The sequence below is a fragment of the Bos javanicus genome, chromosome X, assembly GCF_032452875.1.
Source record: "Bos javanicus breed banteng chromosome X, ARS-OSU_banteng_1.0, whole genome shotgun sequence".
Classification (NCBI taxonomy): Eukaryota; Metazoa; Chordata; class Mammalia; order Artiodactyla; family Bovidae; genus Bos; species Bos javanicus.
Genome location: NC_083897.1, coordinates 73629748 through 73656487, shown reverse-complemented (window position 1 = coordinate 73656487; position 26740 = coordinate 73629748). Strand labels below are relative to the sequence as shown.

The 26740-nt window shown below is 38.5% G+C and overlaps 1 protein-coding gene across 5 annotated transcripts in view; it reads right to left on the bottom strand.

Annotated features, from left to right (window-relative positions):
* Positions 1-26740, bottom strand: part of BRWD3 (bromodomain and WD repeat domain containing 3) — a 161166-nt gene that overhangs the window by 116725 nt on the left and 17701 nt on the right. The window contains exon 2 of one of the 5 annotated variants that reach the window (XM_061409614.1): positions 5322-5443. The exons of 3 other annotated variants lie outside the window; for them this stretch is intronic. In XM_061409614.1, the coding sequence (XP_061265598.1) occupies positions 5322-5439 (118 nt within the window). In that variant the 5' untranslated portion in view covers positions 5440-5443. Of the gene's footprint in view, positions 1-5321; positions 5444-26740 lie in introns of those variants that run through there. One more of the 5 variants, XM_061409616.1, reaches the window with a different exon arrangement.

Below are 26740 nucleotides of genomic sequence, written 5' to 3'. Positions count from 1 at the left end.
AACAAAAGGAGAAAAATCAAATCAATAAAATTAGAAATGAAAATGGAGAGATCACAACAGACAACAGAGAAATACAAAAGATCATAAGAGATTACTATCAGCAATTATATGCCAATAAAATGGAAAATTTGGAAGAAATGGACAAATTCTTAGAAAAGTACAACTTGTCAAAACTGGACCAGGAAGAAATAGAAAATTTTAACAGACCCATCACAAGCACAAAAATTGAAACTGTAATCAGAAATCTTCCAGCAAACAAAAGCCCAGGGACAGACAGCTTCACAGCTGAATTCGACCAAAAATTTAGAGAGGAGCTAACACCTATCCCACTCAAATTCTCCCAGAAAATTGCAGAGGAAGGTAAACTTCCAAACTCATTCTATGAGGCCACCATCACCCTAATACCATAGATGCAAAAATCCTTAACAAAATTCTAGCAATCAGAATCCAACAACAAATTAAAAAGATCATAAACCATGACCAAGTGGGCTTTATCCCAGGGATGCAAGGATTCTTAAATATCTGCAAACCAATCAATGTAATACACAACATTAACAGATTGAAAAATAAAAGCCATATGATTATCTCAATAGATGCAGAGAAAGCCTTTAACAAAATTCAACATCCACTTATGATAAAAGCAGAAAGCAAGAATAGAAGGAACGTACCTCAACATAATAAAAGCTATATATGACAAACACACAGCAAACATTATCCTCAATGGGGAAAAATTGAAAGCATTTCCCCTAACGTCAGGAACAAGACAAGGGTGCCCACTTTCACCACTACTATTCAACATAGCTTTGGAAGTTTTGGCCACAGCAATCAGAACAGACAAAGAAATAAAAGGAATCCAAACTGGAAAAGAAGAAGTAAAACTCTCACTGTTTGCAGATGACATGATCCTCTACATAGAAAACCCTAAAGACTCCACCTGAAAATTACTAGAGCTAATCAATGAATATAGTAAAGTTGCAGGATATAAAATCAACACACAGAAATCCCTTGCTTTCCTATACACTAATAATGAGAAAATAGAAAGAGAATTAAGGAAACAATTCCATTCACCACTGCAATGAAAAGAATAAAATACTTAGGAATATATCTACCTAAAGAAACTAAAGACTTATATATAGAAAAGTATAAAACACTGGTGAAAGAAATCAGAGAGGACACTAATAGATGGAGAAATATACTGTGTTCCTGGATCGGAAGAATCAATATAGTGAAAAAGAGTATACTACCCAAAGCAATCTATAGATTCAGTGCAATCCCTATCAAACTACCAATGGTATTTTTCACAGAGCTAGAACAAATAATTTCACAATTTGTATGGAAATACAAAAAACCTCGACTAGCCAAAGCTATCTTGAGAAAGAAGAATGGAACTGGAGGAATCAACTTGCCTGACTTCAGGCTCTACTACAAAGCCACAGTCATCAAGACAGTATGGTACTGGCACAAAACAGAAATATAGATCAGTGGAACAAAAGAGAAAGACCAGAGATAAACCCATGTACCTATGGACACCTTATCTTTGACAAAGGAGGCAAGAATATACAATGGAGAAAAGACAATCTCTTTAGTAAGTGGTGCTGGGAAAACTGGTCAACCACTTGTAAAAGAATGAAACTAGAACACTTTCTAACACCAAACACAAAAATAAACTAAAAATGGATTAAAGATCTAAACCTAAGACCAGAAACTATAAAACTCCTAGAGGAGAACATAGGCAAAACACTCTCCAACATACACCACAGCAGGATCCTCTATGACCCACCTCCCAGAATATTGGAAATAAAAGCAAAAATAAACAAATGGGACTGAATTAAACTTAAAAGCTTCTGGACAACAAAGGAAACTCTAAGCAAGGTGAAAAGACAGCCTTCAGAATGGGAGAAAATAATAGCAAATTAAGCAACTGACAAACAACTAATCTCAAAAATATACAAGCAACTCCTGCAGCTCAATTCCAGAAAAACAAACGACCCAGTCAAAAAACAGGCCAAAGAACTAAACAGACATTTCTCCAAAGAAGACATACAGATGGCTAACAAACACTTGAAAAGATGCTCAACATCACTCTTTATCAGAGAAATGCAAATCAAAACCACAGGGAGGTACCATTTCATGCAAGTCAGAATGGCTGCGATCCAAAAGTCTACAAGCAATAAATGCTGGAGAGGGTGTGGAGAAAAGGGAACCCTCTTACACTGTTGGTGGGAATGCAAACTAGTACAGCCACTATGGAGAACAGTGTGGAGATTTCTTTAAAAAACTGGAAATAGAACTGCCTAATGACCCAGCAATCCCACTGCTGGGCATACACACTGAGGAAACCAGAATTGAAAGAGACACATGTACCCCAATGTTCATTGCAGCACTGTTTATAATAGCCAGGACATGGAAGCAACCTAGATGTCCATCAGCAGACAAATGGATAAGAAAGCTGTGGTACATATACACAATGGAGTATTACTCAGCCATTAAAAAGAATACATTTGAATCAGTTCTAATGAGATGGATGAAACTGGAGCCTATTATACAGTGAAGTAAGCCAGAAAGTGAAAGAAAAAAAAGTGAAAGTGTAGTCGTTCAGTTGTGTCCAAGTCCTTGTGACCCCATGGACTGTAGCCTACCAGGGTTCTCCCTCCATGGGATTCTCCAGGCAAGAGTACTGCAGTGGGTTGCCATTTTCCTTCTCCAGGGGATCTTCCCGACCCAGGGATCAAACCCAGGTCTCCTGTAATCCAGGCGGATGCTTTAACCTCTAAGCCACCAGGGAAGCCCGAAAGAAAAACACCAATACAGTATACTAATGCGTATATATGGAATTTAGAAAGATGGTAACGATAACCCTGTATGCGAGACAGCAAAAGAGACACAGATGTATAAAACAGTGTTTTGGAGTCTGTGGGAGAGGGCGAGGATGGGATGATTTGGGAGAATGGCATTGAAACATGTATAATATATATGAAACTAATCACCAGTCCAGGTTCGATGCATGATACAGGATGCTCGGGGCTGGTGCACTGGAATGACCCAGAGGGATGGTATGGGGAGGGAGGTGGGAGGGGGGTTCAGGATGGGGAACATGTGTACATACATGGTGGATTCATGTTGATGTATGGCAAAACCAATACAATATTATAAAGTAATTAGCCTCCAATTAAAATAAATTTATATTAAAAAAAAAGAAAATAAGATTAGTCAGAAGGTTCTTGTTAAGGAGAAACATGTCCTTTAGCAAGATATACTGTTGTTATATAATCAGTAATACAGAGCTTAAGGAAAAACATACCCTTGAGAAAAATGTATTGTTTTCTTGTATAATCATTAGCTCTTGGCTTAAAAAAAGTTAGTCTTAAAAATTGTTGCCATAACAACTCAAGAGTTTAAGAAAAAAATGTCTTATGTGACTAAGACAAAGCAATGTAGAAATAAAAAGTATGCCCTTTTCTCCTCCTTGAGAGCCCCATTCCACTTTCTCCTCCTTGGAGACTCAGAACTTCTTATCAACCTACCTTAGAATTAATTCTCTCACATTTAAAGTTAACTGATGTTCAAAAACAAAGTCATTGGAACCAAGGACACTCAATGGGGAAAGGACAGTTTCTTCAACAAATGGTGCTGAGAAAACTGGATAAACACAGGTGAACAACAACAACAAAAAATGAAACCAGATCCCTATCTTGCATCACTCACAAAAATTAACTCAAAATGTATCAAAAATGTGATACCATAAAACTTCTAAAAAGAAAATATAGGGAAGAAGCTCCTTGATATTGGTTGTGGCAATGATTATTCAGATGTGACACCAAAAGTATAAACAACAAAAACAAAAACAACAACAACAACAAAAAAACAGCTAGTACTTCAAACTTAAAAGCTCCTGCTCAGCAAAGTAATTGACAAGATGAAAAGACAAACTACAGAATGGAAAACATTTTTTGCAAGCCATATATCTGATAAGGGGTTAATATCCAATATATATAAAGAACTCAAACTCAATAACAAAAAAAAATATTATTAAAAAGTGGGCAGAGAAAAAAAAAAAAAAAGGCAGAGGAACTAAAACGAAAAAAGACACCCAAATGTGAACCAGGTAAATGAAAGGAAGTTCAACATCGTTAATCACCAGGGAAATGCAAAGCAAAACCACAATGAGATATCACCTCACACCTGTTAGAAAGGCTATCATCAAGAAGACAAGAGGTAACATGAATTGGCAAGGATGAGGAGAAAAGGGAACCCTTGTACACTGTTGGCGAGAAGTAAATTGGTTCAGTCACTATGGAAAACAATATGTAGGTTTCTCAATAAATTAAAAATACAACTACCAGGGAATTCCCTAGCAGTCCAGGGATTACAACTCTGCGCTTCCACTGCAGGGGCACAAGTTCAACTCCTGGTCCGGGAACTAAGATTCTGCATGCTGCACGGTGCAGTCAAAAAATAAGAACTACAATATGATCCAGCAGTTCCACTTCTCATTATATACTCAAAAGAAATGAAAACAGGACACTGAAGAGATTCACTCCCATGTTTACTGTGTTATTACTCACAATAGCCATAATATGGAAACAATCTATGTACCTACCTATCAACAGACAAATGGATAAAGAAGTTATGGTATATAAATATATACACAATGGAATATTATTCAGCCATGATAAAGAAGGACATCTTGCCATTTGTGACAACATGTATAGACCTTGAAGACTTTAATAAAAGTGTGATAACTCAGACAGAGAAAGATAAGTACTATATAATATCACTTATAAGTGGAATCTAAAAAAAACCAAATTCATAAAGAGAGTAAAATAGTGGTTATCAGGGGCTGGGGACTAGGGGGATAGACAGATATTTAAGGGTATAAACTTCTAATAAGTAGTAAATAAGTCCTAGGGGCAGCATAATGCACAGTACAGTGAATATGGACAACAGAATTAATTTATAATCATCAAATTTGCTAAAAGACTAGAACTTAACTATTCCAATCGCTAACATAAAATGATAATTATGTAATGTGCTAGAGGTGTTAACTATCATTACAATGCACATCATATTACAATATGTAAATGTATCAAATCAACATGTTGCAATCCTTAAATTTACACTTTATGTGCAACAAATTACTTCAATTTTTAAAATGTGCATTAAAAATGTCCATTTTGTAAAAAGCATAGGCTCAAATAAGCATCTGATTCAACCACATGAAGAAACATTTGCCCACAAGTACAATTAGAAATTTAATATTTGTAATCATTTTCTGTCTTATGAAATTTTTCATTGAGATTTACATTTAAAAAGTAACTGACCTTTGTGCTCTTTAATTCTCGATATAGGAAATGCAGGAGAGAGGGAAAACAGCTGCCTTTTGCAATGAGAAAATGCAAACCTGCCATCTATGACAACATGGATGAATCTGGTGGACATTATGCTAAATGAAATAAGCCAGAAAAAGATAAATATTACATGAGTTCACTCATACATAGAATCTTTTTTAAAAATATTGAATTCATACTAACAATAAAGTAGAATGGTAGCTTCCAGAGACTTGGGGGAGACAGAAAAGGAGATACTATTCAAGGAGTACAAACATTCAGGTTTAAGATGAAAAAAATTCTGGAGATCTAATACATAGCTAATATATAGCTTAGTGACAATAATTAACAATAATAATCTAGTGTATACTTGAAATTTGGTAAGAAAGTGGATCTTAAGTGTTCTCATCACACACACAAATGTGGTAATCATTTCACATGACAGACATATATCAAAACACCACGTTGCACAACTTAAATGTATACAATATTTATCTGTCAAAAATAAAAAGGAAAAATGCAAACCAACACTAGTGAAGATTCTGAGAGGCTAATCACCATTTCTGAGGGCCTAGAAAGTAATCTACAAGCAACCATGCTCTACCTTTCTCTCTTTGAACTAGTGTACATTATAGAATTTTGCCAGAGCTTGAAAGGACTTTATAGATTAATTTTTAGTCCAACCACTCATTTTACATATAAATAAACTGTGATTCAGGCTGGTGAAGCAAGTTTTCCAAAGTCATACAGGTGATAATAAACAGAGAAGGAGGATACTTGATCTTGGGTCCAACATCTTTCTTCTTATATGATACCTGCCTCTTCAGTTAGTGCTTTATGTTTAAACATATCAGCAATACTTATCTCCCACCACATAAAAGATATTGATGATCAAAGCAGTGAACTCGTCTCCTTGTTTTTTTGGGTACCAAGTCACTATTCAATACAAAATGGTAAACAATGAGGACATGTGTCTGACGGGCAAGGAGAGCAGGGGTAAGGATATATACATCAGTAATCCTATGGGAAAAATCAAAGAGCCAGGCATGTACCTCAACAGGTATGGCAGAATGGGTTCTGCTAATTCCCCCTATTTTGGCAGAATGATGAAGTAAAATGGTAACACAGTATTGAGAAAAGAACAAATGACCTTTCTTCTTCCTTACCTATAAAATCTATAAACATAATACCACCTACCTTAAAAAATAACTGAAGCGAATTCTGTAGCACATCGACATTATACGTTTAACTTATATAACCCCATAATTACTATTAATATCCACCTTTTTAAGACATGGAAGCTGAGTCATAAAGGGGTTTAACAACTTCCCCCAGGTCCCAAGCTAGTAAGCAATACAGACAAGATTCACTCTGACCTCAGAGGCTGATTTCTTAACCAATATTCTATAATAGGTCTTCTGAAGAAAAGAAAAAAATTTTTTAAATTATCATTTGACCCAATACGTAAACTATGCTAAAATGACTATAATAGGTTTCACCACAAACCTTAACTTCTAGCCCAAACCAACTCAGAACATAATCATTTCAGTTGAGTCGCTCAGTCATGTTCAACACTTTGCGACGCCATGAATCGCAGCACACCAGGCCTCCCTGTCCAGCACCAACTCCCGGAGTTCACCCAGACTCACGTTCATCGAGTGAGTGATGCCATCCAGCCATCTCATCCTCTGTCGTCTCATTCTCCTCCTGCCCCCAATCCTTTCCAGCATCAGAGTCTTTTACAATGAGTTAACTCTTGGCATGAGGTGGCCAAAGTACTGGAGTTTCAGCTTTAGCATCATTCCGTCCAAAGAAATCCCAAGGCTTATCCCCTTCAGAATGGACTGGTTGGATCTCCTTGCAGTCCAAGGGACTCTAAAGACTCTTCTCCAACACCACAGTTCAAAAGCATCAATACTTCGGCGCTCAGCCTTCCTCACAGTCCAACTCTCACATCCATACATGACCACTGGAAAAACCATAGCCTTGACTAGGGGCTTGATAAAGGACAGAAATGGTATGGACCTAACAGAAGGAGAAGATATTAAGAAGAGGTGGCAAGAATACACAGAAGAACTGTACAAAAAAGATCTTCACAACGAAGATAATGACGATGGTGTGATCACTCACCTAGAGCCAGACATCCCTGAATGTGAAGTCAAGTGGGCCTTAGAAAGCATCACTATGAACAAAGCTAGTGGAGGTGATGGAATTCCAGTTGAGCTATTTCAAATCCTGAAAGATGATGCTGTGAAAGTGCTGTACTCAATATGCCAGCAAATTTGGAAAACTCAGCAGTGGCCACAGGACTGGAAAATGTCAGTTTTCATTCGAATCACAAAGAAAGGCAATACCAAAAAATGATCAAACTACCACACAATTGCACTCATCTCACACACTAGTAAAGTAATGTTCAAAATTCTCCAAGCCAGGCTTCAGCAATACGTCAACCGTGAACTTCCATATGTTCAAGCTGGTTTTAGAAAAGGCTGAGGAACCAGAGATCAAATTGCCAACATCCACTGGATCATCAAAAAAGTAAGAGAGTTCCAGAAAAACATCTATTTCTGCTTTATTGACTATGCCAAATCCTTTGACTGTGTGGATCACAATAAACTGGAAAATTCTGAAAGAGATGGGAATACCAGACCACCTGATCTGCCTCTTGAGAAATTTCTATGCAGATGAGGAAGCAACAGTTAGAACTGGACATGGAACAACAGACTGGTTCCAAATAGGAACAGGAGTATGTCAAGGCTGTATATTGTCCCCCTGCTTATTTAACTTATATGCAGAGAAAAGAACATAATAATATCTGTCAAATCACCCAATCCCAAAACTATACTATAAGAAAGCAAGATAGAATATGTTTAAAAAGAGATTGAAAACTCCTAGAAATAGGTGGACTTAGCAAGGTTGTAGGAAAGAAGATACACATACAAAAATCAAATTCATTTCTACACACTAATAATGAATATGCAGAAACCAAATTAAAAACACAATACTATTTTTGATCATTGAAAAAATACTTAGATATATACTTAACATGTACAATATCTGTATGCTGTAAGTATAAAATCCTGATGAGAGAAAGCAAAGGAGAACTCAATCAGTTCAGTTCAGTCGCTCAGTCGTGTTCGACTTTTTTCGACCCCATGAATTGTAGCACACCAGGCCTCCCTGTCCATCACCAACTCCCGGAGTTCACCCAGACTCACGTCCATCAAGTCAGTGATGCCATACAGCCATCTCATCCTCTACTGTTGCCTTCTCCTCCTGCCTCCAATCCCTCCCAGCATCAGAGTTTTTTCCAAAGAGTGAAATCTTCGCATGAGGTGGCCAAAGTACTGGAGTTTCAGCTTTAGCATCATTCCTTCCAAAGAAATCCCAGGGCTGATCTCATTCAGAATGGACTGGTTGGATCTCCTTGCAGTCCAAGGGACTCTCAAGAGTCTGCTCCAACACCACAGTTCAAAAGCATCAATTCTTTGGCGCTCAGCTTTCTTCACAGTCCAACTCTCACATCCATACATGACCACTGGAAAAACCATAGCCTTGACTAGATGAACCTTTGTTGGCAAAGTAATATCTCTGTTTTGAATATGCTATCTAGGTTGGTCATAACTTTCCTTCCAAGGAGTAAGTGTCTTTTAATTTCATAGCTGCAGTCACCATCTGCAGTGATTTTGGAGCCCAGAAAAATAAAGTCTGACACTGTTTCCACTGTTTCCCCATCTATTTCCCATGAAGTGATGGGACCAGATGCCATGATCTTCGTTTTCTGAATGTTGAGCTTTAAGCCAACTTTTTCACTCTCCTCTTTCACTTTCATCAAGAGGCTTTTTAGTTCCTCTTCACTTTCTGCCATAAGGGTGGTGTCATCTGCATGTCTGAGGTTACTGATATTTCTCCCAGCAATCTTGATTCCAGCTTGTGCTTCTTCCAGCCCAGCGTTTCTCATGATGTACTCTGCATATAAGTTAAATAAGCAGGGGGACAATATACAGGCTTGACATACTCCTGTTCCTATTTGAAACCAGTCTGTTTTTCCATGTCCAGTTCTAACTGTTGCTTCCTGACCTGCATACAGATTTCTCAAGAGGCAGATCAGGTGGTCTGGTATTCCCATCTCTTTCAGAATTTTCCAGTTTATTGTGATCCACACAGTCAAAGGCTTTGGCATAGTCAATAAAGCAGAAATAGATGTTTTTCTGGAACGCTCTTGCTTTTTCGATGATCCAGCAGATGTTGGCAATTTGATGTCTGGTTCCTCTGCCTTTTCTAAAACCAGCTTGAACATCTGGAAGTTCATGGTTGACCTATTGCTGAAGCCTGGCTTGTAGAATTTTGAGCATTATTTTATTAGCGTGTGAGATGAATGCAATTGTGTGGTAGTTTGAGCATTCTTGGCATTGCCTTTCTTTGGGATTCGAATGAAAACTGACATTTTCCAGTCCTGTGGCCACTGCTGAGTTTTCCAAATTTGCTGGCATATTGAGTGCAGCATTTTCACAGCATCATCTTTCAGGATTTGAAATAGCCCTACTGGAATTCCACCACCTCCACTAGCTTTGTTCGTAGTGATGCTTTCTAAGGCCCACTTGACTCCACATTCCAGGATGTCTGGCTCTCGGTCAGTAATCACACCATCATGATTATCTGGGTCGTGAAGATCTTTTTTTACAGTTCTTCTGTGTATTCTTGCCACCTCTTCTTAATATCTTCTGCTTCTGTTAGGTCCATACCATTTCTGTCCTTTATTGAGCCCATCATTTGCATGAAAGTCTCCCTTGATATGTCTAATTTTCTCAAAGAGATCTCTAGTCTTTCCCATTCTGTTGTTTTCCTCTATTTCTTTGCAATGATCGCTGAAGAAGGCTTTCTTATCTCTTCTTGCTATTCTTTGGAACTCTGCATTCAGATGTTTATATCTTTCCTTTTCTCCTTTGCTTTTCACTTCTCTTCTTTCACAGCTATTTGTAAGACTTCCCCAGACAGCCATTTTGCTTTTTTGCATTTCTTTTCCATGGGGATGGTCTTGATCCCTGTCACTTGTACAATGTCACAAACCTCAGTCCATAGTTCATCAGGCACTCTATCAGATCTAGGCCCTTAAATCTATTTCTCACTTCCACTGTATAATCATAAGGAATTTGATTTAGGTCATACCTGAATGGTCTAGAGGTTTTCCCTACTTTCTTCAATTTAAGTCTGAATTTGGCAATAAGGAGTTCATGATCTGAGCCACAGTCAGCTCCTGGTCTTGTTTTTGCTGACTGTATAGAGCTTCTCCATCTTTGGCTGCAAAGAATATAATCAATCTGATTTCGGTGTTGACCATCTCGTGATGTCCATGTATAGAGTCTTCTCTTGTGTTGTTGGAAGAGTGTGTTTGTTATGACCAGTGCATTTTCTTGGCAAAACTCTATTAGTCTTTGCCCTGCTTCATTCCGTATTCCAAGGCCAAATTTGCCTGTTACTCCAGGTGTTTCTTGACTTCCTACTTTTGCATTCCAGTCCCCTATAATGAAAAGGACATCTTTTTTGGGTGTTAGTTCTAAAAGGTCTTGTAGGTCTTCATAGAACCGTTCAACTTCAGCTTCTCCAGCGTTACTGGTTGGGGCATAGACTTGGATTATGGTGATATTGAATGGTTTGCCTTGGAAACGAACAGAGATCATTCTGTCGTTTTTGAGATTGCATCCAAGTACTGCATTTCTGACTCTTTTGTTGACCATGATGGCTACTCCATTTCTTCTGAGGGATTCCTGCCTGCAGTAGTAGACATAATGGTCATCTGAGTTAAATTCACCCATTCCAGTCCATTTTAGTTCTCTGATTCCTAGAATGTCGACATTCACTCTTGCCATCTCTTGTTTGACCACTTCCAATTTGCCTTGATTCATGGACCTGACATTCCAGGTTCCTATGCAATATTGCTCTTTACAGCATCGGACCTTGCTTCTATCACCAGTCACATCCACAGCTGGGTATTCTTTTTGCTTTGGCTCCATCCCTTCATTCTTTCTGGAGTTATTTCTCCACTGATCTCCAGTAGCATATTGGGCACCTACTGACCTGGGGAGTTCCTCTTTCAGTATCCTATCATTTTGCCTTTTCATACTGTTCATGGGGTTCTCAAGGCAAGAATACTGAAGTGGTTTGCCATTCCCTTCTCCAGTTGACCACATTCTGTCAGACCTGTCCACCATGACCCACCCATCTTGGGTTGCCCCACGGGCATGGCTTAGTTTCACTGAGTTAGACAAAGCTGTGGTCCTAGTGTGATCAAGCGCAGGCGGGTGCGACTGGCGCCCTAAGCACAGGCGGCTGAGACTGGAGCACTAAGCGTGGCCAAGAGGAGCTACCCCATGTCCGAGGTCAGGGGCAGAAGCTGGGAGGACGCCATGCCCGAAGGGCGGCAGCCAAGAGGAGTTACCCCACATCCGAGGTCAGGGGCAGTGGCCGAGAGTGCCAGGCTGTGACGGCGCAGGAACGGCTGAGAGGAGCTACCCTTCGTCCAAGGTCAGGGGGTGAGGCCGAGAGGAGCTACCCCGCGTCCGAGGTCAGGGGCGGTGGCCAGGAGGCCAACCCCACGCCAGAGGCCAGGGCAGTGGCCAAGAGGACCAACTCCACGCCCAAGGAGCCGTGACTGCGCGGGTGCAGGAGGCCCTAGATGAGCTATCCGACGCTGAAGGTCAGGAAGGGCAGTGATGAGGAGATACCCCTCATCCAAGGTAAGGAGCAGCAGCTGCGCTTTGCTGGAGCAGCCATGACAAGATACCCCACGCCTAAGGTAAGAGAAACCCAAGTAAGACGATAGGTGTTGCAAGAAGGCATTCAAAGGGCAGTGACACTAAAACGGAGACCTCAATAGAGACATACCATGTTCATGAATTGGAAGTCTCCACAAAGTAAACATCAATTCCCTCAAAATGATCTTACTGCAATTAATTAAGCTCTTACTGCAATTCCTTTCCAAAGGCTTCCTGCAATTCCTTTCCAAAGGCTTTTACAGACATAACGTCCTTGTCCTAAAATTTATGGAATGGCACTGGCTGGCCCTAGAAGGCCCTAGCATGCTGAAAACACACTCAAAAAATAATAAAGTGGGAGGGATTACTCTTTCCAATGTTAAGGCTGACTTTGTATGTACAGTAATCAAAACAATACAGTACTGGTAAAGAGTTAAATACATAGGTCAATGGAACAGAACAGAGGACCAAGAAGTAGATTCAGACAAACATTTTTAACTGATGTTTTAAAAAAGTACTAATCAAATGCAATGGAAGAAGCTATAATTTTAAATAAGTGGTACTGGAACAACTAGACATCTTTTGATTTAAAAAAATTAACTTTCTCCTCAACTTCAAACCTAAACTTCTCCAAGTTTTCCAACCCAGCACCTTTGCTTATGCTATTCCCTTAGTCTTATGCCACACTTCAGCCATTTCAGCTTGTCAAGATCCTTATCCTTGGAGGCACAACCTAAAACCATTCTCTTCCATGAAATATTTTTCAGTCACTTCAACCAAAAGTAAACTCTCCAGCTTCACTTATCGTAATCCTAATATTAGTTATTTGTGTACATCTCTGATCTAAGATTAATTACCAGCACTTTAAGGACAGAGATTAATGTCTACTGTATCATGTACTGATTCAGCTCAGTCCCTTGGAAGCAAAAAACAATCAAATATTTGTTTAATTAATCCAGTCCCATCTTTCCCAAAATATTCAACCATAATTCACACTACTCCAAGGTATAAATTTTCCATTTAAAATCAGACGAGCCTTTTTTTTCTGTCCTATGCAGATATACTCTCACCTGGAATGGTCCCCTCTTTCAGTTATAATTTATCCTTCAAAGTTCATTTCAAAGATCACTTATTCCTTAATATCTTTCCTTATTTCTCTTAATCAATTCAATCTCTTCTTCCTTAATGTTCATTATTGTATTTCCCTTAAATCAGTTAGTCTGTGTCTGCTTTAGACTGAACTTTTATGACAGTCCCTTGGACAGCAAAGAGATCAAACCATTCAATCCTAAAGGAAATCGATCCCGAATATTCACTGGAAGGACTGATGCTGAAGCTGAAATTCCAATATTTTGGCCACCTGATGTGAAGAGCCAACTCAATGGAAAAAAGCCTGATGCTAGCAAAGACTGACGACAGGACGAGAAGGAGGTGACAGAGGATAAGATGGTTGGATGGCACCCCCAACTCAATGGGCATGAGTTTGAGCAAACTCCAGGAGACAGTGAAGGACAGAGAAGCCTAGTGTGCTGCAGTTCATGGAGTCACAAAGAGTCGGACATGACTTAGTGACTGAACAACTGATGTGGAACCTTCAGGGAAGAAAATTAGCAGCCTTATAAAAGAGGCCTAAGAAAGTTCCCTTGCTCCTTCCTCCATGTGAGGTATCTATGAACCAGAAAACTGGTCCTAATTAGACACTAAATCTGCTAGAGCCTAATTTTAGACTTCTCAAACTCCAAAATAGTCAGAAATAAATGTTGTTTATAAATAACTTTTGTCTATACTATTTTGTTATAGCAGTCTAAAAGGACTGAGACAATGTCTTGTACTATAATCATACTCCAGAATCTGTCTAAACTTTCCCAAAAGTCAAATCCTTGAAAGCAAGTGCTGCCCTGAACACTTAGAAAAGGTTTTGTATCAATTTGGTGTTCAAGTGTACGCTGAATTGAATAAAAATTATTTCTAGTGTTAAACCTTCTAAACCATTGAGAATATAAATTTAATAGCAAATTTTATAAGGAATATTGATCAAATTTATAATTCTCTTATTATGACTTCCAAAATATAATTTCTGATTCTCCCCTGCCTCTCTAAACCTTGGCTTTTTATTTTCTTATATTGTTTTTCTTTACTCCAACTCACTCTTGATGAAATGCTTACAGTTCATTCAAATTTTATCCTGGGCTTTCTTCTCTGTTTTCATGCTGTCCCTGCAATCTTACCTACTCACATACTAATTACTGTGAAATCTTTACCTAGAACATTATCTTTCACCTTAGCTCTGGGACCACATTTTCTACCTAATAGACATCCTTCCCCTCTACCTAGAGGTGTACCACAGATGGAGAGTTCCCAAATCAAGTTCATTATTCTTTCATCACAAGTTTTCTATATTCTCCTTCTCTTCAATTTTGTTACTGATAGATTTTCTTTTTACTCTTCTCCTTTATGCCCCATATCCAATCAAACTGTATTATTCATCTCACTTCGAAAATTTAGCTTGAATCAATTTGTTAATGTCAATTTCTATTGCTACTGCCCCCACACTCATCATCTTCTGTCTACATCTACACTAACAGCCTTCTTTGATTTTCCAGCCTGCCTCCTCCAGTCTCTCTCTTCTCCAATTTACCCTATACTCTGTCTCTGTCACCTGAGTTATCTTTTCAAAATAAAAAATTCAATCATATAATTTTCCCATTCAAAAGTATCCAATATTTCCTCAGTACCTATAAGATAAAATCTAAATTCAAAATTTTAGAACGGGTTGGCAAACTGAGTCAGTAGGCCAAATTCAGCCCACCACCATGCTCATTCATTTATACATTATCTAGAGCTGTTTTTACACTACCACAGAGTCGAGTAATTTTAACAGAGACCAAATGCCAAAAAATTAGACTATCTGGCCCTTTTATCCAAAAATTTTGCTGACTCCTGACATGGACAGTTCAGAATAATTGGGTCCTAATCTCACTTTGGCTCACCAAATGGCTTAGTGGTAAAGAATCTGCCTGTCAAGCAGGAGATGTAGGTTCAATCCCTGGGTCACAAAGATCGTCTGGAAAAGGAAATGACAACCCACTCCAGTATTCTTGCCTGGGAAATCCCAGGGACAGAGGAGACTGGCAGGTTACAGTGATGGGGTCACAAAAAAGTCTAACACAATTTACTGACTAAATGACAATAAACCTCCCTTTCCCATTTCACCTCCCACCACAAATCCTAAGCTCTTACAAGGGGTTCTATTATGGCAACTAGGAAATATACATTACTTACTTTGCTGAGACTTTTGTGGAAAGGGCACTGGATTTGGAGACAAAGAACAAATCCTAAAACTTAAGTTTAGATACTAAAAAAACACCCCACTACAGCTGCACGTGAGCTAGATATTCTTTTTGTGATGATAACCTGAATACTAGATCTTTAATCTTTGAGTCATTATTATCATTTTCAACATTATAATCAACATCTGTGACCCGATATCATGGGTTTCCCCAGTGGCTCAGTGGTAAAGAATCCACCTGCCAGTGCAGGGGTTCAATTCCTGGGTCAGGAAGATCCCATGGAGTCAGAAATGGCAACCCACTCCAGTATCCTTGCCTGCAAAATTCCATAGGCAGAGGAACCTGGCGGGCTGCGGTCTATGGGTTACAAAGGATTGAACACAACTAAGCAACTGAGCCTGGAGAAGGAAATGGCAACCCACTCCAGTATTCTTTCCTGGAAAATCCCAGAGACAAAGGAACTTGGTGGGCTGCTGTCTATGGGGTCGCACAGAGTCGGACACAACTGAAACAACTTAGCAGCAGCAGCAGCAAGCAACTGAACACACACACATGACCCAAAATCTGAATTACATGTTATATTTGCATAACATTTTAAAGGTTATAAAGTAATTCTACAGACATCTCATTTGAGTTCACAGTATTTCTGTGAGATGTGAAGGCAAGCATTTTGTTCAATCTGTAAATGAGGAAATTAAAGCCCAAAGGAACTAAGTATCTTGCCTAACATCAATACATGGCAGACCCTTGGTTCAATCCAGGTCTCTTGATTCTAGTTCAATAGTCTTCATACATTTCAATGCTGTTTATTTAATGACATTATAGGAAATACAACCTAATATAATCCTGAAACAGAAAATAACTTCAACATCAAAAATTCTATATTATATTCTTCAATATTCCCTCTACCTGCAAGACAATGAACAAAAAATCAGCAGGGATTCTGGTATCTATTAAATTGGGTTTTACTGGAAAGTTTACCAAGATCCAAAGAGTATTCTGAAATGGCCATATCAGAGTTGTTAGACCACTCTTCTACTCCACTCATTCTCTATTTACATTGGAGAAAAATCTGTTTTAAAATTATTTTACATTGGCATGGAATATTGAGCTGGTGTTGGAAAATATTTCTAGGCTAAACAAAGGATTGTCGATTCAACAAACAAGAACATCCAGAAAAGCCTTTGTTGCTCACTCAGTCATGTCCAACTCTTTGCGACCCCATGGACTGTAGCCTGCCAGACTCCTCTGTCCATGTAATTCTCCAGGCAAGAATACTGGAGTGGGTTGTCATTCCCTTCTCCAGGGGATCTTCCCAATCCAGGGATCAAACCCAGGTTTCCTGCATTGTAAGCAGATTCTTTACTATCTGAGCCACTATGAGAAGCCCTTAAACAAAATAACAAATTTTTGTATGCTGACCATGTGTTTCTAAAAGACTTACAAGAACAAATGTTGAAAGAATCAAAATCTATTTGGGACTGAAAGAGCAAACTATCAGCTAGGACTGAAAAAGAAAAAAGCAGCTCTGCAATTAATCAGGCTGTGAAGACAGACACAGATAAAGCCAGCTGCAAAGTTAATAGGAAACACTGTTCCTCCCAAGGTCATGCAGCAGTTGTAAACTATCATAATGACCCCTTCTTTCGGTGATGACTGCTTTCTTACCAATGATGCCCCCATCCTCACTTTGTTATTTTCATTTCTTACTGGAATAAGATACCCAATTCCTATACTTCCTTGTTTCATGACAGCACCCAAACCCTAGTTAATCCCCACTTCTCTCAATTTGCCTCAGAAGCAGCCACCAATCCAGAACTAATCCTGGCTTCCTTCAGATTGACCTCAGAATTCTTCAGTGGTAAGCCAAAATTCACAAAAGACACTTCCCTCCTCCCTCTTGTCCAAAGGCCTTCCATGGTCCCTCAGGAGTACACTCCCTCACTATGAGTCAATAAATTTGATTTTGTCAGACTACAGGCTTGTTCCTGGTGGTCTCTGTCTGATAAGACCTTAACAAGGTAAGTCATTTTGAATTACCCCACACATTCAGCAGTTTAGTACTGACAAAAGCCCTCTCCACTCCAAAACAAAAAATTCATGAACCTAAACCTGAAAATCATTAAGCAGAAGAAACGTCACTTCCAATAAAGATGAACAACACACTGAATTCTACTCCTCATATCACAGGAAATATCAATGGTGCTAAGAGAGAATAATGTTTAACCAAAACCACCTACTCTGTGCAACCCTATGGACTGTAGCCTGCAAGGCTCCTCTGTCCATGGGCTTCTCCAGGCAGCAACACTGGTGTGAGGTGCCATGTTCTCCTCCAGGGATCTTCCTGACCCAGGAAGGGATCTTCCCGACCCAGGAATCAAACCCGTGTCTCATACATCTCCTGAATTGGCAGGCAGGTCCTTTACCACAAGGGCCACCTGGGAAGCCTGGTAACTACTATATCTGCTAGAAAAAACACTGTATCTTCAACTTGGCATTAAGTTCGAGATAGCAGACTCTAATATGATGTCCTGCTTATTTAACTTATATGCAGAGTACATCATGAGAAACGCTGGGGTGGAAGAAGCACAAGCTGGAATCAAGATTGCTGGGAGAAATATCAATAACCTCAGATATGCAGATGACACCACCCCTATGGCAGAAAGTGAACAGGAACTAAAAAGACTCTTGATGAAAGTGAAAGAGGAGAGTGAAAAAGTTGGCTTAAAGCTCAACATTCAGAAAACGAAGATCATGGCATCTGGTCCCATCACTTCATGGGAAATAGATGGGGAAACAGTGGAAACAGTGTCAGACTTTATTTTTCTGTGCTCCAAAATCACTGCAGCCATGAAATTAAAAGATGCTTACTCCTTGGAAGGAAAGTTACGACCAACCTCGATAGCATATTGAAAAGCAGAGACATTACTTTGCCAACAAAGGTCCAGCTAGTCAAGGCTATGGTTTTTCCAGTGGTCATGTATGATGTGAGAGTTGGACTGTGAAGAAGGCTGAGTGCCAAAGAATTGATGCTTTTGAACTGTGGTGTTGGAGAAGACTCTTGAGAGTCCCTTGGACTGCAAGGAGATCCAACCAGTCCATTCTAAAGGAGATCAGTCCTGGGTGTTCTTTGGAAGGAATGATGCTAAAGCTGAAACTCCAATACTTTGGCCACCTCATGTGAAGAGCTGACTCATTGGGAAAAACTCTGGTGCTGGGAGGGATTGGGGGCAGGAGGAGAAGGGGACGACAGAGGATGAGATGGCTGGATGGCATCACCGACTTGATGGACATGAGTCTGGGTGAACTCCGGGAGTTGGTGATGGACGGAGGCCTGGAGTGCTGCAATTCATGGGGTCACAAAGAGTTGGACACGACTGAGCGACTGAACTGAACTGAACTGAATATTCTGCCTATAGCATCAAGAAGAAATGTTTTAAAATCCAGCAAAACTCCGTAACAGTAAAGCAAAGTTGTGACCTTCTAGGAAATAACAGCTATACATCTACCTCAAAGACAAACCTCAGGAATATGGGGGTAGGGTAGAGGATGAAACAGGGAGAAGCCTGCTTTCAGCAAAAGCTTAAGACAATCAAAACAGTACCAGGCTCAGCCAATAACTGCTAACCAAATAAAAGACTTAAGGCTTTATACACACAAGGTAGAAAAGATTATTGTTCACAGATCAGGCTCCTTATACCAGACCCATCAACAACATCTTCAAGTACAGCTTTTCAGAAAACAAGCCTTATTTAAAGAGGGCTAAAATATTCTTGGATTAGTCTTTTCTCTTTTATAAAAAAAAGTCACATGATTAACATTTATAGTTATATATTTTAATTTTAATTAGAAAATAGAATAGCAGCATATATACCACTTTCTAATTGGTTAAAATGTAGTTCAACATATCATTCAGCTCCTGTAAACAGAGAGGACTATAACAAACCAAGAAAATACTCTGTCAAAAACATCAGACTTCCCTGGTTGTACAATGGATAAGAATCCACCTGCCAGTGCAGGTGACATGGGTTTGATCCGAGGACCAGGAAGGAAGATCCCACATACCATGGAACAACTGTGCCAAAACTACTAAGCCCACAAAACTCTAGAGCCTGTGAACTACCCAAGTGCCACAGCTACTGAAGCCTGCACACTCTTGGGACCTGAGAGCTGCCAACTACTGAAGCCCATGTGCTTAGAGCCTCTCCTTCACAACAAGAGAAGCCACCGCAATGAAAAGTCTGTGCACTACAATGAAGAGTAGCCCCCACTCCTCGCAACTAGAGAAAGCCACATACAGCAGCAGAGACCCAGCGCAATCAAAATAGATAAATAATTTTAAAATGTATACATAAAAAAAGAACATTGGAAATTGACTCATGAAATTCAGTGTTAACTCAAGATTTAAAATGACTAGTAGTGTTTTCTGTGTGAAGCTTGGCTTTGGATTTCCCAAAATAGCTCTGCATGCATGAGTGCCTACTAAGTCACTTCAGTAGAGTCCAACTCTTTTGTGACCCCATGGACTGTAGCCTGTCAGGCTCCTCTGTCCATGGAACTCTCCAGGCAAGAATACTGAAGTGGGTTGCATGACCTCCTCTAGAGTATCTTCCCAACTCAAAGATCGAATCCATGCCTCTTAGGTCTCCTGCACTGGCTGGTGGGTTCTTTACCACTAGAGCTAACTGGGAAGCAAATTAACATAAAGTCTCAAAAGAAGCCAGAAAAAAAAAAAAATGAATTTTAATGAAATCTGAAAACTGTAGTAGAAGCAAAACAGAACTATTTCTTTCATGTATTTGATGCTATTATGAATCAAATTAGGTCTCTGAAACCTTAATCACATAGAGTAACAGCTTTACAGTCTTTAAGGCTGAGGCCATTCCAACCCCCTAAACACCCATCCACAGTACAATTTAAATAAAACTAGTAAGTCCTAAGGCTATTGGTATTCATGGTCATTGAATGTCTTATTGCTAGATAATATTAAGATATGGCAAAGAACAGTATTTCTAATTCCATTCAGCCTTTCTGCAAAGTTCACTTAATTTGAGGATAAATATTCTAAATCTTTATTTGACTATATTCTTCTAAACCATTTCATTTGGTTTGGTTATTATACACAGACATTTTAGACTGCCTTTTCTTCCAACTAAACAAATCTATAACTGTTTACAGCTTCCCTTTGTGAACTATAAATATAAAATTCTATTTCTATAAGGTACTGAGTAAATATATATAACAAGTACTAAAAGATCCTTTTAGAATACTTTGATGTATGTTGAAAGAAAAAGTGAAAGAAATGACAAAGAATGATAAGGAAAGGAAAAAACTGTCCATAACAGAATTAAACAGAAACTCTTTTTTCATTATACTTTACATGATCATACCAAGACAATAAAATCTATTTTCCTTCAAATAAAGCAAATAAAATTATTTGCCCTAATATTAATATGTTGATTCCAGAAATGAATATGAGGGGCTAGAAACTCACACAAGCTATAAAAAACCATAAAAATGCCTTTAAAAGGGATGCTTCCATTTCCATGTAACAGCAATTATAGCACTTCCATTCATTTAATATTTAGTGAGGACTCACAATGTAGAACATAAAAAAAGACTGAGTTTATATTCCACTTCTAATCACTTGCAGGTGTGACAGGAATTCCTTGATCCTCTCCAGATATTAAAAAAAAAAGGTAATAACTTTAGAAGCAACTTGCTTCGTGCAGAATTATCAAGCACAAAAAGGAGGAAGGTGAAGTGGAGGGAAGAAAGCAACAAACAGCAAGGCCTAGCCGAAGACTGATCCATGGGCAAGAGATAAAAACTACATAAAATCAGAGAGGAAGGATGACAAATATTTCTGGCAGAAACCCTGTCACCTCAGCCAAATAAGGCATAAATTAGACTCCTTTCTTTCAGTTTATATTTACATATTAACACGAGGCAGATTTCCCACCTCCAAGTGAATTCTGGCTTTAAGTGTGACATATAACCATACAGTGGCCAATAAGTCAAGAGCCAATCAATGCTAAATGGAAGCTTATGAAAACAAATAAATATTAATTTGTCTATAGAGTGGATGAGCTCGATAAAGGACAGAAATGGTATGGACCTAACAGAAGCAGAAGATATTAAGAAGAGATAGCAAGAATACACAGAAGAACTGTACAAAAAAGATCTTCACGACCCACATAATCACGATGCTGTGATCACTGACCTAGAGCCAGACATCCTGGGATGTGAAGTCCAGTGGGCCTTAGAAACCATTACTACGAATAAAGCTAGTGGAGGTGATGAAATTCCAGTTGAGCTATTCCAAATTCTGAAAGATGATGCTGTGAAAGTGATGCACTCAATATGCCAGCAAATTTGGAAAACTCAGCAGTGGCCACAGGAATGGAAAAGGTCAGTCTTCATTCCAATCCCAAAGAAAGGCAATGCCAAAGAATGCTCAAACTACCGCACAATTGCACTCATCTCACACACTAGTAAAGTAATGCTCAAAATTCTCCAAGCCAGGCTTCAGCAATATGTGAACCGTAAACTTCCTGATGTTCAAGCTGGTTTTAGAAAAGGCAGAGGAACCAGAGATTAAATTGCCAAAATCCGCTGGATCATGGAAAAAGCAAGAGAGTTCCAGAAAAACAACTATTTCTGCTTTATTGACTATGCCAAAGCCTTTGACTGTGTGGATCACAATAAACTGTGGAAAATTCTGAAAGAGATGGGAATACCAGACCACCCGATCTGCCTCTTGAGAAATTTGTATGCAGGTCAGGAAGCAACAGTTAGAACTGGACATGGAACAACAGACTGGTTCCAAATAGGAAAAGGAGTTCATCAAGGCTGTATATTGTCACCCTGTTTATTTAACTTATATGCAGAGTACATCATGAGAAACGCTGGGCTGGAAGAAACACAAGCTGGAATCAAGATTGCTGGGAGAAATATCAATAACCTCAGATATGCAGATGACACCACCCTTATGGCAGCAAGTGGAGAGGAACTAAAAAGCCTCTTGATGAAAGTGAAGGTGTAGAGTGAAAAAGTTGGCTTAAGGCTCAACATACAAAAAACGAAGATCATGGCATCTGGTCCCACCACTTCATGGGGAATGGATAGGGAAACAGTGGAGACGGTATCAGACTTTGTTTTTCTGGGCTCCAAAATCACTGCAGATGGTGACTGCAGCCATGAAATTAAAAGACGCTTACTCCTTGGAAGGAAAGTTATGACCAACCTAGATAGCATATTCAAAAGCAGAGACATTACTTTGCCAACAAAGGTCCGGCTAGTCAAGGCTATGGTTTTCCCTGTGGTCATGTATGGATGTGAGAGTTGGACTGTGAAGAAGGCTGAGTGCCAAAAAATTGATGCTTTTGAACTGTGGTGTTGGAGAAGACTCTTGAGAGTCCCTTAGACTGCAAGGAGATCCAAACAGTCCATTCTGAAGGAGATCAGCCCTGGGATTTCTTTGGAAGGAATGATGCTAAAGCTGAAACTCCAGTACTTTGGCCACCTCATGTGAAGAGTTAACTCATTGGAAAAAATTCTGATGCTGGGAGGGATTGGGGGCAGGAGGAGAAGGGGACGACGGAGGATGAGATGGCTGGATGACATCACTGACTTGATGGACGTGAGTCTGTGTGAACTCCGGGAGTTGGTGATGGATAGGGAGGCCTGGCGTGCTGCGATTCATGGGGTTGCAAAGAGTCAGACATGACTGAGCGACTGATCTGATCTGATCTGATCTGAGCTGTGCAAGGTATAAATTACAAGCCTACTATGCAAATTATAGGACACCACTATATGTCAACTATACTAAAGATAAAAGGGGTAAAACAAAAAAAGGTTTAGAGTGTTACTGCATCATACTCTTCACTCAGTTTAGAAATACAAGAATGTACATTTGTTCCTTGGGTATTACATTAAGCCACAAACTAAAATGAACAAGCTATCTTGCTGCCATTTCTATAATTTTATGAAAACTGTTCAGATTGTGATAATTAGGACAATTTCTGAAATCTTTACCATTATGGGTAATAACTATAATACTAGTTCTTCCAAATACCCATTTTGAACAGACATGAAACAGATTTTTAAAATTATTTCTGTACTGAAAAACTAGCTCATAGCAGATTTGTGTTGGTGTGAAATTATATTTTCAAATTTTAGTGTGACCACTACACAGTTTCCAAGACAACTACTAATTTTTAAAGGGATAAAGAAGTAAAAATACGTAGTGACTAGAGTGTAAGATCTCAAATAATACTACAAATATTAATTACATATGCCCCAAGATTTCTTTGAGTGGCATTAGGTATTAATACTGTTTTGAACAAAAAAGGACTCACAGACATAGGAAACTTATGAATACCTAAAGGGATAGTGGACAGGAAGGAAGAAAATTTAGGAGATTGGGATTAACCTATGTACACTACTATTTATAAAATAGATTAAATAAGGACCTACTGTATAGTACAGGGAACTATATTCAGTATCTTAACCTATAATGGAAAAGAATCTGAGAAGTAGATAAATATACATATAACTGAATCACTTTGCTACACACCTGAAACTAATATATTATAAATTAACTATACTTCAATTTTAAAAAAAGGTTAAAAAAGATTAAGACAGAGACTTAATATGAAAAAGGACTATTTTTAATTCAGTTCAAGTTTCTTCCTCTGATTTAATTTGACACAAAGCAAAATCAACTTGATTAGTTAAGCATACAGCTAATGAGGTAGAATGACCAGAGCTTAATAATAATATAATATACTGTAAATATAGGCACTGTCCCTGCCCTAAAGGAATTTGGAAATTTACTCCTGGTACACTTAAGTCACATACATTTAAAGTACTACAGTTGTTAGCCTGAAGAGTATGTGGGAAGTAACTCCCAAATTTCATTCCATGCTCCCTCCCCTCCATTTCATTAAATTACTAAATAATGTTGCTAACTGCACAGAAGATGGAAACATTTGAATACATAATCCAATATAGTAGAGAGTCCAGATAAGGTCAAAATTTCTTGGATTTGGCCAAAGACAACTGTAAAACTCTGACTGGAAAAAAAAGTAGCACAATGTGATTTTTAAAGGGAATTACTAAACTCATAATAGGAAAAGTTAAAGTCAGCTTTTAAGTACAAAAATTGGAAACACTCCAGGTTAAGTATGTAGAGTGAATATTAGTCAATAGATTATTAGCAAATTATGCACCTATCCAGAGGGCTGCTTACTGGTTCCCACATAGGTCTAGATATGCACTGTCCATTAGCTATATGTGCTTACAGAATGTCAAATTACTTAAAATTTCACAAAATTAAAAACTTAGGGGCTTCCCTGGTGATACAGTGGTAAAAAATTCTCCCTCTAATGCAGGGGACACTGGTTCTATACGTGGTCCAGGAAGCTCCCACATGCTGCGGAGCAACTAAGCCCATGTGCTATAACTACTGAGCACTCTAGAGCCAGTGCTCCACAACAAGAGAAGCCACTGTAATGAGAAGCCTGCACATTGCAACCAGAGAAAAGCCCGCCAAAAAATAACTAAAATTAAAAAGAAAAACTTAGACCTCAGATACAATAGCCACATGTGACTAGTGGCTACTGTTTCAGATATCACAGGATAGAACATCTCCATTATCACTGAAAGTTCTATTGGACAGCACTATTCTACATAAAATGTCAGTTCAAATGAGTGCCAAGAAATGACTAGTAAAATTCTAACATTACTGAATAAAATTGTAAACGTGGGACATATCTATTTACAATAAAAATTCTAAAGAAAGTAGGAATAGAAGGGAACATTCTCAACCTGATAAAGAGCATCTATAATCATACTTAATGGTGAGATTTCCCACTTTCCCTCTAAGATCAGCAACAAGGCAAGGACATCCAGTTTCATTACTTCAATTCACCAGTGTACTTCAGGTATTAGCAGTTCAATGCAAAAAAACAAAAACAAAAACAAAAACAAAACAGTATAAGGCAAACAAGATTAGAAAGGATAAAGTAAACCTGTTTTTACTTGAAGATAAAATGATCATCCATGTAGAGAATCCCAAAGAATCTCAAAAAACTAGAGGCTATTTGATGTAGTTAGTGGAACTGTAGATTTAGTGATATATATATATATATATATATATACACACACACACACACACATATATATACACACACACACATACATATATATGTATATTTTCTATTTACTGAAAAATGAAATTTTAAAATATCATCAGAAACCCAGGAAATTCTTAGGGAAAAATTTCATCACAAAACACTGCTGTGAGAAATTTAAAAAGATTTAAATAAATGGAGAATTATACTATGTTCCTGGAATTGAAGGCTTAATGTTGCTACAATATTAATTTTCCCAAAATTCATCTATAGCTTCAAAGTAATCCCAAACAAAATCTATGTCACTTTTTTTAAATAGAAATTGATACTCTAATTCTAAAATTATACCTTGCTAGTAGAACACAGAATGAGATAGCTACTTTTGAAATAATTTGACAGTGTCTTAAACTTAAACATGCACTTACCATAGGATCCAATAATCCACTACCTAGCTATTTACCCAGAGAAATGAAAATAGATGTTCATGCAACAATGTGTACAAGTATATTTATAGGCCTTTATTTATAAAATCCAAAATACGGAACCCAAATGCCCATCAACTGATGAATGAACAAACAGACTGTAGTATATCCATATAACAGAATACAACTTGGTAAAATGATATGCATGAATCAGAAGAATTTGATCTAACCAAAATCAAACAAGCACAAAAGGCTACATACTGTATAATTGCATTAAGATAACATTCTAAATAAGGCAAAAGTACAGTGATAGAGATTAGTGGTTTCTAGGGATTGAGGAATAGGGGACTGACTCTAAGGAGGCAGGAAAGAAATTTAAGGAGTGATACAAATGTTCCATATTTGTATTGTGCTAGTGGTGGTTATATAAATGTATACATTTGTCAAAACTCATTGAACTGCACATTTAAAAAGGCAGAACTTGGGAATTCCCTGGTGGTCCAGTGGTTAGGACTCAACTTTCACTGCCAGCCAGGTTCAATCCCCGGTTGTGGAACTAAGATTCCACAAGCCTCATGGCAGGGACCAAAAGAAAAAAAGGGGAGAACTTTTTATGTGAATCGTACATACACCGTAATGTACTTGACTTAAAAAAAAAAAAAAAGTAATGTGGCTAATTCTCAATCTTCTGAGTGCTGTTACAAAGTATTGGTAACATCTGTTGGTTCTGGTTTGTTTTTCGGGCTGGGATTGAACCAGGACCTTGGCAGTGACAGCACAAAGTCCTGACCACTGGACTGTCAGGGAACG